The following is a 14085-nucleotide window of genomic DNA, read 5'->3' as shown; positions in this document are numbered from 1 at the left end:
TTCTTAGTACGCACCAACACCCATGAGAATACAAAGAATTACCCCTAGAACGGGAGCAAGAAACATGATAGATCGTGGTTTCCATCCTATCAGCTACCCTCATCAGCGCAGTTCCTCAACTCGTACATAGTAGATAAACGACGAACAATAGCATAGAGGATACACAAAATAAAAGATGTGAATGTAGAAATCCCAAACGCCAATAAAGTTTTCCTATCACATTAGCACATGGTCCACATCAGAAGTGAAGAGGGGTGACGAGAAACTTACGTATCGAATTGTACTGCGTTTTCCAAGTTGTCAAGAATATCACCATTCCCACTACTCGTCGTAGTCACTGTCACTCCTGAACCGTCCGCCCTTTTGCTCAGATGATCTTCTGTCTTGATATGATCCCAATCCGCAGTGACGGCAGCAAGGACGATGGTGGTGAATAGAAAATAAGCACCGCAAACCACGACGAATATCCAAAATGATAAATTGTCCAACCAAGCGTAAGGTTTGCCATAGTCAGGTGGGAGTACAATACCACGATGAACGTCCGTAGGGGTTTCTCTCGATCCCTCTTTGGTGTCATATTTCTCCTCCATATTCAGTGAGATTTCCAGGGAGACCGGCTCCTCAAGTCAGCAAGTCAGTAGTCAGAGACAGACGGTAAGCGTCGGGAAGTTTTGAAAGAGATGCTAGGTCCGGAGAAGAGGGTGGAAGTTATTTGCTTGTTGTCATTGAACAGTGGATGGCCGAGTCCTTTGTAAATTGACCCCCCACGGGCATGAGGTCGGGTTAGAGAAGATGGAACCCTTTGTATGACCCCGTTTACCTTTCAGTCAGGGTGGATAACTAAGGCGGGTGGATAACTAAGGAGATGACTTTATGAAGCGAGTGGTCGAGGGGGATGAGACTTGTAACAAGGGAGTGGTACACAGTCATCAGCCATTTGTATTGGCATTAGCCTAGAAAACCTAATGCATTAGTAACAAGTAATCATATTTAGTAACACTTGGTAACCCTTAGTAACAGCACTCGGGTAACATTTAGTAACACTTAGTAATAACCAGACCCGGTCAATAGTAGTTCTCGTCGCGTCATATGAGATCTGCCGTCGCTCTGCGGTAGTAGTGCAACTACTACTACTTACTGTTGTCCAGCCGCTGGCCGCTATGTTACTTACTCTGTGGAGGGATAAGGCGGTAGCGACAATGATGATATAGCATGCAGATGGCCCATCACATCACTAGAGGATGTCATGACCAAGTCAGACGTAGCAGCTATCAGCTAGCATTCTTGTTGTCCATCAAGTGATCAGATAACCCGCACTTACACCCTCCGACAAAGTCACCAACTCACATCTCTTCCCTGCTCTCTTTAATCTCTTCTATACTTACCTACCCCGTTCACCCAATTCCCATTCCCTCCATGCAAGGTTTCACTACCTCATCATCCACCCAACGCTCTCACCCTCACCCTCACTCCCACTCCTCTCCCCACCTCACACCAACATTCCATCTCCTTCTCTCTTCTTTCGCCCTCACCGCTTCCAAATCATGGGTCTCCGACACCGGTCAAGGCGGCACCGGATGGCTCGTCTTGACGTATTGGGGATGGAAGATAGGTAGAACTATACGTCTCACACGAAGCAGACGTATCAAGGGTAAAGCTAGGGAAGTTGATAGTCGTAGTTTCAACCCTGTGAGTCATTCATTCCCTCTGTGTAACACGTAAAACTTGAACTGATGTGAAAGTCGCAGATACGATTAGCTTTGGCTCAAGGCTTTGAATCTGTGTTATTCTTCTCTACTTTGACATCTGTGGGTCCTCTCAGGTGAGTCGATATATGTACGAACCGCCAACCGAGCTGAGGACAGAACATTAATCGTCACCGTAGGAGCGACGGCTATCAGACCAATTCCAATATGGAAGTCTTCCGTATGTCACCTTCTCTTTATTTTCGATTTTCGCTGATTTGTTCGTAGGAATGGGCAAGAATACCTCTGTTTCTGGCTACTACCGTGATCATTCTGCAGCCCGTTTTCAAGGAAGACTGTAAGTTTGAGTCTTGTCTCTTGTCTCGAATCAAGTCGAGATGCTGATCTCGAGATATTACTACTTTGACCGTACTCTCTCTTCTCATTACTTCATTAACTTCTCGCTGGATCTCCTCGAAGACCTTGCTTGGGAGAGATATCAACCGTTCGCGAGATGACCCAGAGGGGCAGCTGTCGTCTTTGCTTGCCGGCTCAACGGTAATTCTCCTGACATTTTTACTATCCGTCCTGGTGAGCTGTCTTCGTAAGTTAACGAAGCGAGCTTATATCAAAGAAAATCTTTCCTCAACCTTGGCCGTCACTTGATCCTAACTCACATCAATTTCTCCCATACGCTGCAGCTCTCCTCGCTGCTCGTCAACCTCTACCCATCAGGACCACCGGGGCCACTTCGACCGATTTTGAAAGCTCCCATTCACGAGACACGATAATCCTGCTTTTGGTCACTGCGGCACTGCAGTTTTTCGCCTTTCCTCCGAACCCTTCATCTTCAGATATCTTACTACTTCTCCCTCTCACCCTGATTACTCTCGTATCTCTGCTCTCTACGAAACGTGACGAGTCTCGAAAAGTCAGTGTGGTCACCAACTCCCCTTATTACACATCACCAATTTTAGAATGGAACGATCCAGGGGCTTCACACGTTTCGGATGGCCGTTAATGTTTCTGAGCGTTGACAGAAGAAAAGGGAAACGCTGACTTGACAGTGGTCTTCCACGCAGGAAATTACCACGAACACTTCTTTCTCCCTCTTCTCTATCATACCCCCCACTTGGCGTCCTCATTTACGTACCATACTGAACACCTCATCCTCATCGAAGATATTTTACTTCCTATTGCTCAACCTAGCGTATATGGCCGTTCAAATGGCCTATGGGGTTCTGACCAACTCATTGGGTCTCATCTCGGATGGCAAGTTTCTCTCATCTCTATCCTACCATTATCGTTCTGTGTTAACCAATTGAAGCTGATGTGTAGCTATACACATGTTGTTCGACTGTCTCGGACTAGCAGTGGGATTATGGGCGTCGGTAGCGGCCACATGGAAACCTGACGGATTGTATACATTCGGTTATTCTCGCGTTGAAACTTTGAGCGGGTTTGCGAATGGTGAGAGTTTCACATTGCACTCCACTCTCCCGCTCCTATATGAGCAATCATGTCACCGGTCTTGTTCCGAGCATTGTCAGACATGGCTTACTCGTGAGTTGAAGCTGACAAATCAGGCTGTTTCCTGATTTTGGTCTCCCTATCAATCATTTTCGAAGGTATACAACGAATGTCAGTCTTCCACCCGTCCTTATGTCAGCAATGCTGATGAAACTGACAAACAGCTTCAATCCACCCACTATGGACACCCGTAAATTATTGTTGGTATCAAGCATAGGTCTCGCTATCAACCTCTGGGGTATGTGGGCCACAGGTGGTCATCATCATCATGGCCACGGACATGGCCATGAACATTCTCATGATCATACTCATGGGATTGTCCATATCGACGTGAATGAGAAGAAGGTGGGTGTAATCTTTGTTTCGACCATCTCTTTCCCTAACTTTATCTTTTTCTTCGAAAACTCTCGTGTCATAGATCACATATAGTGGTTCCTTGTGGATTCAGAACATATCCGTAGCTTTGCCCCCTTTCGAAAGAGTGATGTGAGGAGGTGTGGCACATAGTAAGAGGGAGTATTGATAAAAAGGAAGATCACCGAAACGGTCATCAACCTCGAATTCCGATGGTAAGCTATTTCCACATGTCGAACCTGGCACTAATCTTCAGCTGAACGTCGAGAACCACAGCACACATGCAGGTCATCATGTTGGACATGACCATAATGTTCATTCTCATGAGAAACACAATTACGTTCATCAGTCCAATCCATCTACCCATCCAGTGAGTGGGGCAGAGGACTTGTTAAAAGACATGCTCATTCCTGCCAGACTTATGACCCTCAAGAACCCATAATGGCACATAATCACGCTAATTGTAAACACGACAACCACACATATGAACCCAACGGCCATACACGTTATCACGACCACGACAATCACGAAGACGACCACGGCCACGACCACGGCCATGACCACGACAAAGATCACAGTCATGAACATCACGATCATTCGCATTCACACAACATGCGTGGAGTTTTCCTCCATGTTCTCGCTGTGAGTCTTGTTCCAACCTCTCTATTTTCTTGCTGACGTGTAGGATACATTAGGTCAGTATCTGCTCTTTCCTTCTTGTCTTTCTTTCCCTTCTTCTTTCCCCTTCACTTTCCCCCCGCGTCCATTCGCAATGCCGCTCATGATATCCTCTGAAATTATGACCTCCAACCAGAGGTAAAGACCCTGAATGGACGAAAGTCAGTTGTGTAGGCAATGGTCCTCACGAGAGACGTGATGAAGAATGAAAGGGAGAGAACGAAGACGATTGATATCCGTAAGAGACACTCAAAACTAATGTTACAGGAAGTGTAGGCGTTATCATTTCCACCCTTCTGATAAAATTCACCGGATGGACAGGTTGGGATCCTTTAGCTAGTTTATTCATAGCTGCTCTCATAATGGCTTCTGTCATACCTCTTGTGGTGGATTCAGCTAAAGTTTTATGTTTAGATGTGGGAGTTGAGAAAGAAAGTGAGATCCGAGCTGCTTTGAGTGAAGTAAGTTCGTTTTCTTCATATTCCATCTTTTTTCTGTTCACCTCTTACTTCACTCCTCCCGCTTTTCTCAATAAACCTATCCCTCATAATCACCCCTTTCGCTAAACTTTGTCAATACACACAATCAATTGAGTTGATCTTCTACATCATCCATCTACTCACATCATACTTTACTATCTTACAAGATCACCTCAGTTCCTCTCTCATCACAAACTCAGTAAGGAGATCCGATCAAAAGTGTCGACTTGTGTTGTGAAGTACTGTTGTGAAAATGAGATACGGCTTGTATGGTGCGGGAAAATGAGATACGGCGTGAAATTGTGGAAAAGGGAAAATACCGAACTGACCTTTCAAGCTATCATCAATAGAAGGATTACAAACTTACTCCTCACCACGTTTTTGGCCACGTTGCGAAGGTTCTTTAGTCGGTTCTATACATATACGTCTTTCCCCTTCTCCTTCTTCCGTCGATCATACTTCTTCAACTCATATAGTCCGACCGACGATTTATGCAGACATTGATAGAGTGGTGAATCGTGTGGAAAGGTTATTGAAGAGTAAGATAAAAGGTTTAGACGAATTGGTCGTACAGGTGGAAGGAAGTGATGAAAGGGGTTTTTGTACTTGTATGACTGGATGACTGATCAGTATGCATTTGTCATGATTGTCGTATGCCGTGATGTGAATGAAATGCATTGTTATAAGGTCTACAATACCCGTACTCATACTTTACATGATGCGTTTGCCATTGTCCATTTGTATGTTTACAATGTGTTATACCATATTTCAACTGATTACGAAGACTGAGAATGGGAAAGAAATGGAAGAGTAGCAGGGACCGGAGTAATACGAAATGGAATGAAGAGATATGAAAACGGTGCAATGGAGGAAGAAGGGAAAGGTGGGAGTGAGGAGGGAGAGAAAGGAAGTGAGGAGGGGAAGGAAGGAATAGCAAGAGGAGAGAGAGGAAATGACTAATCCCTCAACTTGGCGAGACGTGAATTGAATAAATCCTTGCAATGAAGATGTGTGACTTCTCCTCTAGGAGAATGAATGGCAATAGCACTCGCTCCTAATCTCTTGTGACATTGAGGACATCTATCTTATGAGCTTTTCATACCCCATCATCTTTTCTTGAAATCATTCCGAGTCATAGATCACAAACCGACATATACTCAACCCGAATGGTATGATCACAGCACCAGGAACGAGCAAGTATAACGATAACAGCGCCGAGAATCTCCATGCAAGCTGTAGAAATGAAGTGGTCCAATAACATCGAATCAGGTATCATCACTTATGTGATTCAACATATCAGAAGAAAAGATGAATGAGATTCAACATATCAGAAGAAAAGATGAGAAGAAAAGAGTTGAAAGGGTAGATAAAAGATTGAGGATGAGTTTGAACTTACATTCTTTGATCATTGATCCTCACATGACGAACTTGTAAATTCATCAAATTCCTTTCAACTTCTTCTTTCCTAGCACCTACTAATTGTTTCACCACTCGATGTTCTTCTTTCGCCGCATGTCCGCCTCTCAGAGTTTTGATTAGGAACTCGCTAATTTGTTGCATGGTAAGTAAAGGAGGAAGGAGGTCTAATACTGCTTGAGGCTCCAATCGGGTACCGTGTTTGGCTATGAGGGTTAAAGCTGGGGATATGAGGATGGGATTGGGTGGGGAAGGACGGAGGTATAGATGAAGAAGAGTGAGGTATATTCCGGATGGATCGGGGAATTTGGAATAGACTCGGGAACAGTATCTGACATTAGCATGTCTTGGACATGATTTGCATTTGAGGAAGATGTATTTCGATGTGCCCTGTGGGGAACGCGGAGGAAAGAGCGGGATGGGGGAGAAGAGAAAAGTAATCGGAGGAGTAGGAGGGGTACGGAGGGATTGAGAAGTAGGAGCAGAGTGGGAGAGTGAAGGGAGGGGGAAAGCAGTAAGGGAGAAAGCCAAAACTGACAAATCTGCGGCGGAGTAATCATTCAAATCATACAAATATATCTTCAAAGCATCCTCATGTCTACCCATTCGACCAAGTAAGATGGCCCTCGCTTCTGGCATTTCTACTTTTTAGCCTATTCACCCTCAGATCGAATTCAAATGAACTCACCGTCTGATCCTAATCGATTAAGTAGTCTATAAGCTCTATATTGATTGGAACCAATCAAGAAATCCAATAATTTCTCTTTTATCTCATCTGCTCAATCAGCATCGATCCTACACTCCTACGATTGAAGTATGAGACATACCATCTTTACTCGATTTGACACGTTCTAAATACAATTCGGCAAGTTTGTCATGATACTCCGCACCTTGTTCTTGTAAAGTATGTATGAGATGTTCCAGATAACCTATACAAGCTTCTTTCGAAGTGGTCTCTAGAAACTCCACGACTTGTTTTCTGGGAAGAGATTCTACTTCAGGTTCTTCAGCTATGAAGATCTGAACGTCAATGTTGAGTATATACGCTACGATGAGGGAGTAGGAGGGAAGTAAGAAGAGTCACTTGTAATCCTTCATAAGTATTCTCATTGATGACCCATTTACTATGTTCGAATATCAAGTCTAAGCCCTCTGATCCGAGCTTATGAAGATATCGTACTGTCGGAGGATATCTATCCAAACGATCTTCCTCTTCTTTGGCAAGTCTACTCGTGAGGTTTGATCAAAATGAAGAGAGACTACGCACTCATGTAGTAGGGTCAGAGCTTTGGAATGCATTTTCTTGCCTTGATACAAATCGATGAGATCTCCAAATTTCTATGATCAGAACGGCACTGACGCCTATCCATAATATGATAATGATTGATCATCGCTCCCACCAGCCCTGAACATGATCCGAGTAGGCCATGCGTAAGACAGTGGAGTGCGAGAACTATCCGCCTGAGGAAGAGGGGAAGAGGAGGTGGACTCTCAAAAGAGGGTTCTCGGACGAGGGAGTGGAAGCAATGCTCCATGAGCAGAGGACATGAAAAGGTGAGGAAGGTGTTTACTTACCTTCTGCTGCTTCAACAACTCCTCAACTTCAACCACATCACACCAATTTTCAATCCTACACAAACTTCCTACCAAGATCGGTCTTGCTACCAAGTACACTTTTAACAACGCAGTGTAAATCACCTGCGCCACGCGTAACAATTGCTCGGGCTCCATTTCGGGCATAGGTATCGAAGGCAGTGCGTGTAATTCATCGGCCGAAAGAGACGATAATGGCGGTAAAGAAGATTCTGGAGGTAAGGGGGATGTCAAAAGGTTGATCGCTCCTGTCAGCTTTTGTCGGCGATCGGAGAGGTAATACATTAGTGCTTCGAGTGCTGCACGAGGTGTCGTAGCTGCTCTGTCAGCGCATTGTCTCATCCTGTGATGTCTTCCTCGTTATTTGATTCACCATAAAGCCAATTACCCCAGCAATATGTTGCATTCGATAGTACCAATCATGCAATAACAACAGATATGGAAGGATAACTCCTCAGGACGGGGGACCATAGAGTCAGAGGATCATAATGGAACTCACTGTCATCAACCTTTGCTGGCTCCGCACTCGTCGCGGTGAGATTATCTGCGGCTTTTATCGAATCAAAACTATTCTTTTTCCCTATTGACAGATGCGTCATACTCTTCAACAGTCCCTTTGTCGGATTATCACTCGCGGAAGACTCTGGGTCCAATCGAGCACCTGAGACAGCCCCGAAAAGTTCCATCCATGCTTCTCTAGATACGTGAGACCGACCAGAGATGGTCTCAGCGGGAAAGAGCGAAACAACAAGAGCTGGGTTGACGTCAAATATGAGGAAAGTATCCATGGCTGTTTGAAAATCGCCTTTGGCGAATTGTTGGACTGCTTGGAGAGTCTTGAGATGGGGAAGTCTACGGGACTGTACATGAGTAATCTGTGTTGCCGGGTTTGCTCGGTTCCGCTCGACATCCACCGAAAGAGCAATTCAGCATGTTGGAATTGACCTGGGTGTTCAATGTGTCGGATGACCAGAACAGCGAGAGGCGTTATTGTCATTCTGTAGGAGTGAACAAGGTGGAGGCGATGAAAATGATGAAGAGAAGGGATATCATTAATGTAAAAAGTAAACCCACAGGAGTCATATTATCCTCTCCGACGGCGTCGACCAAACCAATAGCATCCCCTATCTTTCCTTCCCTCACCAGATCATCCACATCTTCCCCCAAATCACCAGCCTGTAAAGCCCACACGCTACTTCCTTCTGATTGGGCAAGTGTCTTATCAGTGGGGGTAGACACAAAGCACAATTTCGTCCCCGAAGCTAAGCTCTCAGCTGGACTTCGTCCAGTTGGTGTGATCAGAGTTGAGGAGGATACCGACATCGATCCAGTGGTTGGGGCAGGTATGGGTACCGTATGTCGGAGGGAGAGTGTGGGGCCGAGATGGACTTGTAACGCTGTACTTGGTGGTCCGGCCGTGGTCGGCGATGTCACCACGGAGTATATGTAGGGATTTGAGAACTCTGAGCGATGAGCCAATACATGAACTAATGAGGATCATCAAGGGACCGAGAGCTTACCCAGAAGATCAGGCATGGATGGAAAGCGTAAAGATTCTCCCCTAGTGTAGTTTCCTTCGGAAGAGTAGAATACACCTAATTCTGACACGTCAACTGTTCCGGTCCTCCACGACTTATGAAGGCAGATGTGACTTACCATCTCGGGCCAGTAACGCCTCGCCCTCGGCCGTTCGTGTCCCAAGAGGGATAGCAGCCTTACTTCCCAATCCCACATATCCACCTAGACCAGTCAAAGAGCTCATCCCTCCGAGTCCCAAACCAGTACCTTCACCCGTAGAAAGATAAGTAGAGCCCGTTTGGGTGGAGTCGGCAGATGTAGTAGCTGGGGGGACAGGAGAGGTGGTGAGATCTGTAGTGGTAAGATGGGGTGTGGACGAGATGTTGATATGAAGCAGAACTGAGTTTTGAGGGGAATACAAGAGGTGAACCGTTCCTGGAGGAAATGATGGGTTCGAGAAAGGGATGACGATTTGTCGAGGTGAATGTGGGAGAGCAAGTTCCTGCGTCTCAGAAATGGTTTTGTTTTGTCCGCTTTCATCCAATATAGCCACTGGATTCAATAATGGTATAGAGGAATCGAAGCTGATAGAAGGATGTCTTGAAAGGTGAAAAAAAAATTGTACTCACCCAACCTTCCTTGTACCCTCGTCCAAATCCATAAACCACCACCTTCTTCCTACATCCCACGATCAAAACATCCCCGACGCTCTTATCTTCTTTTCCAACATCCTCACTACGTACACTTTTTAGACTTTTGGTTTTGTTGATAGAAGCATACGAGGTGATGGAGAAGCAATGTGCCGATCTCGCTTGAGCCAAGACGGAGGAAGAACCTTTCTCTAGATTTGGTAGAGAGTAAAGAGTGATCACGGATTCTAGACATGTCAGGATATCATGTTGATCGCTGTATGGATGAGAGCTACTGACCTGACAGTACGGCAAGCTGTTGACCATATGGGAGAACACCCAGCTGGTCAATGGATCGTTTTGATAATTGATGAGTGGTCAAAAGTTGAAGTCGAGGGACACTGGGTCCTGCTTCTCCATCTGATGTGACGGCGTCGAGGGTGTACGTACGGATGGTACCATTCGCACAACCTACGTAGAGCTTGTCGTCTGAGTGGTCAGCTGAGAGTCAGGCAGAAGGAGGGAACGCAGGACGGAAGGAAGAAAAGCGTCGTTGAAATGAGATATGGACAGAGGGTTGTTCGGGACGGGGGCAGAGAGCAGGAACGGTCATCGCCCACCATGCTGGCATAGAGAGGTGATACGAAGGGTCGAAGAGGGTAGCAGAGGGAACAAGGAGAACGTCATGAGAGCGATGAACGACGTGCAAGGTTGTGATGGAGAAGTAAAAGCAAAGTGATTACATGTACAAGAGAGAAGAAAGAGAGTGGTGTTGGCGTGTGGTCATCTCCTTCATCTCTTCATCTCTCTTGCATCCCTTGTGCATTCCCTAATCTACATCAGGTTTATCACAACCAGCTAGATTACTACCTGGCCCATGCTCCATGGTCCATGCTCCCTTTACACACCCTTGGCCATCAGATCACTCCCGCTCAAGATCATGAAGTGAGTCCAGTTCCACTACTGGACTTGCAGCTTGGTTCCGCTTCTCACGTAAAGCAAATGTCCTCCTGTGTATGCTCCAGGCTTCCCAACCTCGATCTATTTCTCTTTGCTTATTTTCAGCCCACTCTGCCTGCGCTCTGGCCTGTGCATCAGGGTCATGGCTGAGCTGTGATATTATCTTGGCTACAACATCATCCAGCTGTGTATTGACCCAATAACGGACTTGGAGGACTTCACTCTTGTACCCCCCAAGTAGACCAGTTCTTTTGAGCTCTGCTCTTATCGGCCTGCTATAAGCTGAAACAAAATCATCATGGTCATTTTCCTGTCTGTTTGTCGTAAGCCATTCTTCCCAGTACCTTTGGTGACTCTGGTGCAGAGCCGTTGACCATTCTTGCAGTACGCTCACACATTGGGCCCTCACTACTTCTGAGTTAGAGCATGCCAAGTATTTACTCTTGAAGGAAGAGATTGCTTCATCAAGCTCTCTGGTTGTGCGGGGGACGTACTTGATTTTCACATGGGTGGTGGGTAAGATCTTGCTAGCCAAAAGGCTGATGTAGTGCGGCAACTGAAGCGGACTGATTGATACCTGTCCATTATCGCTTATGCTAATCCTCAATCCTTCGGCCAGGTCTGTCTTAATAGGGGTGCTCAGTTCTATAATGGCTAGTCGCGACATTATCACAGATAAGTGAACACCTGTGATAACGAGCCATTTTTATGTCATAAATGCCACGTGTGAGGTAGAAAATGCCACGTGTAACCCCTCCTTCGCGTCCTCCCCCATGTCATCTCATGCAGGTTTATGTATATGTATCTCGGCCATTGCATTTCTCAACTATCTACTAAGCAAAACCCCTCGGATTTCGTGTCATGCCTTCCAAAACCCCTCGAGCTCACCTCCTGCACGATTTAGAAGATGCCGCATTGCTTCTGTTTCCTCTGCTGGACGATCATACCTCAAGGGCCTGTTTGGAAGACATAATTCAAGCACATCAACAAATCTCAGCAAATCGTTACTTAGATCGATACCCGACTGTCTCTAACAATCTTCCCCGACCCTCTTTCTACCACAGTGACATTCTCCTCTTCGCAGAACGAGGCATTCGTCATAAACAAGCATTTCGCATGTCCCCTAGCCATCTTGATGACATCGTCGATTTTTTCAAGGATGATCCTGTCTTTTTTTCAAGAGGAAACAAGCCTCAGGCCCCACCAAAGTATCAGATAGGGTTACTGGTCTACCGAATGGCTCATGGACATGACTGCAGGACATTAGATCGCGAGTTCGGGGTCTCAAGCGAGTTTTCCTTCCAATTGCTCTGTCCATTTTGCTAATTAGTTAGCCGGCACTGTATTCAAGTGGTGTGACCGGGCCCTCATTGCTATACTGAAAAAACGATCTTACTTCATCTCCTGGCCGTCCCCCACCGAAAGAATTGAAATCAAAGCTCGATTTCTCTCTGAATACTCAATTCCTCACTGCGTAGGCCTCATCGACGGCTATCATGTGAACCTCTCAACTGCTCCTGCTAGAGATGATGCAGGGGCTTATCATAGCCGCAAGGAGAGGTATGGCTTCAATGTCATGGCTATCGTCGATCATACAAAGCGTTTTCGATATATTCATTACGGCTATCCCGCTTCCAGCAGCGATCAACGAGTTCAGCGAGCTATCGAACCCCTTAACACGCCCTCTCAGTATTTCAGCAACCAGGAGTACCTCCTGGCTGATTCTGGCTTTACAGCATCGTCTGTCGTCGTACCAATGTTTAAAAAGAGTGCTGGCCAAGCGGTTCTTCGAGGTAAAACCGCGTATTTCAACTCTCGAGCCTCTGTCATGAGGGTAGGGGTCGAACATTCAATAGGTGTGTTAAAGGCTCGATGGACGATACTTCGATCAATGTCTATGAGACTTCGAACTAAAAGAGACGAAGCTATGGCTCACGCAATCATTGTAGCCTGTACAATTCTCCACAACATCCTCATAAACACCGACGAATATTACACCGAAGAAAATACTGGAAATTTACCAATTGAACCACTTCGAGATGACCTGCCTGCAGAGGAGGTAGCAGAGGACGATTTCTTAGGTGCTGGTCGTCTCAGGCCACACATGAGAAGACGTCATGAGTTGGTGGAGCAAATGTTAGCATTGGAGACAGAGGAAATCGACATAGACAACTTCATTTTATCATGAAAAAAGGTGAGTGGTTTCAACTACCTATCACTCTCCGACCAATTGCTCCACTCATCATATTCGGTGTGAACGTCTCCTTCCCCTTCTTCTCTGTCCCTGTGAGCTCTATCATACCTCTCCTCTGCATCTGCGATAGCCTGAACCCAGGAAACACGAAGTTCTACCGGTAGTCCTTGCTCTGCAGTGAGACGAGCTTGAGCCTCCTTCGATGTTATGACCAACCTCTCATTTTTAGCCCTTTCCTTCCTCTGTCTCTTCGAATCTTCTCTTTCTTCCTCTTGGATAGCTAGCTTACGCTTCTCTAGGCCTATCTCCTCCCTTCTGCTCGCAGCAATCCCCTCAAACAACCCCGCAATACCTCCAGCATTGTTTTTTCCTTCCCCCCTCCTGGACGATGTGTAAAGGCCTGTAAATCAGCTATACCCTGACCTTAGTGGCTATGCAGTCCATGTCACCGTGCCTGACGTACCTGCAGCTCGCTTGGTCAGCCTATGATCACTAAAACTGCGTTCCCTAGTCGCAGGACGTGTATTTTCGCTCTGAGTCGATGTATCTTCAGTTTGAGACTCTTGCTGGCCTAGGAAGTCATTCAATGACATCTGAGATGGTGATGGAGGCCTAGGAGAGTGTGGAGATCTCTCAGGAGAAGGAGAGGGGTGGTGAGAACCCCTCATAATCGTCTCGAGTGTGACATTCGAATTTCCGGTGGTACCTGTGCGAAGGGATTCTGTCCCGCCGTCTCTTTCGGCAAATATGGGGTCCACAGAGTCATATTCAGGACACTTCTTCAATACAGTGGCTGCAGATCAGCTAAGGAAGCATAGGAGTGATGAACAGCCAGGAGACAGATGATACACAGGTCACAGGAGGTATTCGGGGAGAAGGGGAGAAGGGAGAGACGGGGACTCACCTTTAACCGTCTGTTCAGCTTGATTTATCTTCTCTGGATCCTCACTACCATCCACCATACTCTCGAATAAACCCTTCCCTGTGTGATTTAGCCAGTCACGGGCCTCTCGCCACCTTCTTAAGAGTTCACGAATCTAGAAGACATC

The 14085-nt window shown here is 46.2% G+C and overlaps 5 protein-coding genes across 5 annotated transcripts in view; 1 reads left to right on the top strand and 4 right to left on the bottom strand.

The window, feature by feature from the left end:
- Nucleotides 1-590, bottom strand: part of TREMEDRAFT_65278 (uncharacterized protein) — a gene marked incomplete at both ends in the record, with an annotated part of 6568 nt that extends 5978 nt beyond the window's left edge. The window contains 3 exons of the mRNA XM_007007489.1: nt 15-93; nt 147-213; nt 271-590. Coding sequence (XP_007007551.1) covers nt 15-93; nt 147-213; nt 271-590 — 466 coding nt within the window. The remainder of the gene's footprint in view (nt 1-14; nt 94-146; nt 214-270) is intronic.
- Nucleotides 591-1380: 790 nt separating this feature from the next.
- Nucleotides 1381-5348, top strand: TREMEDRAFT_74701 (uncharacterized protein; the record flags this gene model as incomplete). Its single annotated transcript, XM_007007580.1, has 15 exons — nt 1381-1689; nt 1743-1822; nt 1866-1926; nt 1974-2043; nt 2098-2276; nt 2320-2616; nt 2753-2942; nt 3024-3248; nt 3272-3326; nt 3380-3560; nt 3826-3939; nt 3987-4211; nt 4255-4264; nt 4515-4708; nt 5064-5348. Exons 1-15 carry the CDS (start codon nt 1417-1419, stop codon nt 5346-5348), a joined length of 2439 nt encoding a protein of 812 aa, XP_007007642.1. The 5' UTR covers nt 1381-1416.
- Nucleotides 5349-5682: 334 nt separating this feature from the next.
- Nucleotides 5683-10569, bottom strand: TREMEDRAFT_70067 (uncharacterized protein; the record flags this gene model as incomplete). The annotated part of the gene is made up of 15 exons (XM_007007579.1): nt 5683-5806; nt 6123-6473; nt 6681-6783; nt 6831-6917; nt 6970-7162; nt 7227-7368; nt 7410-7480; nt 7718-8052; nt 8235-8595; nt 8810-9198; nt 9256-9336; nt 9392-9755; nt 9883-10130; nt 10183-10371; nt 10503-10569. The coding sequence occupies 15 exons, from the start codon at nt 10567-10569 to the stop codon at nt 5683-5685; spliced, it is 3105 nt and encodes a 1034-aa protein (XP_007007641.1).
- A 1281-nt stretch (nt 10570-11850) lies between these two features.
- TREMEDRAFT_65275 (uncharacterized protein) lies at nt 11851-12672 on the bottom strand (the record flags this gene model as incomplete). Its single annotated transcript, XM_007007488.1, has 3 exons — nt 11851-12011; nt 12355-12527; nt 12554-12672. The coding sequence occupies 3 exons, from the start codon at nt 12670-12672 to the stop codon at nt 11851-11853; spliced, it is 453 nt and encodes a 150-aa protein (XP_007007550.1).
- Nucleotides 12673-13050: 378 nt separating this feature from the next.
- TREMEDRAFT_65274 (uncharacterized protein) lies at nt 13051-14018 on the bottom strand (the record flags this gene model as incomplete). The annotated part of the gene is made up of 3 exons (XM_007007487.1): nt 13051-13436; nt 13500-13829; nt 13941-14018. Coding segments are annotated over 3 exons (794 nt in total), but the record flags the coding sequence as incomplete, so codon positions are not given.
- Between the last annotated feature and the right edge of the window lie 67 nt (nt 14019-14085).

Source organism: Tremella mesenterica (assembly GCF_000271645.1).
Source record: "Tremella mesenterica DSM 1558 unplaced genomic scaffold TREMEscaffold_14, whole genome shotgun sequence".
NCBI lineage: Eukaryota > Fungi > Basidiomycota > Tremellomycetes > Tremellales > Tremellaceae > Tremella > Tremella mesenterica.
The sequence above is the reverse complement of the archived record's forward strand: the minus strand, read 5'-3'. Positions and strand labels throughout refer to the sequence as shown.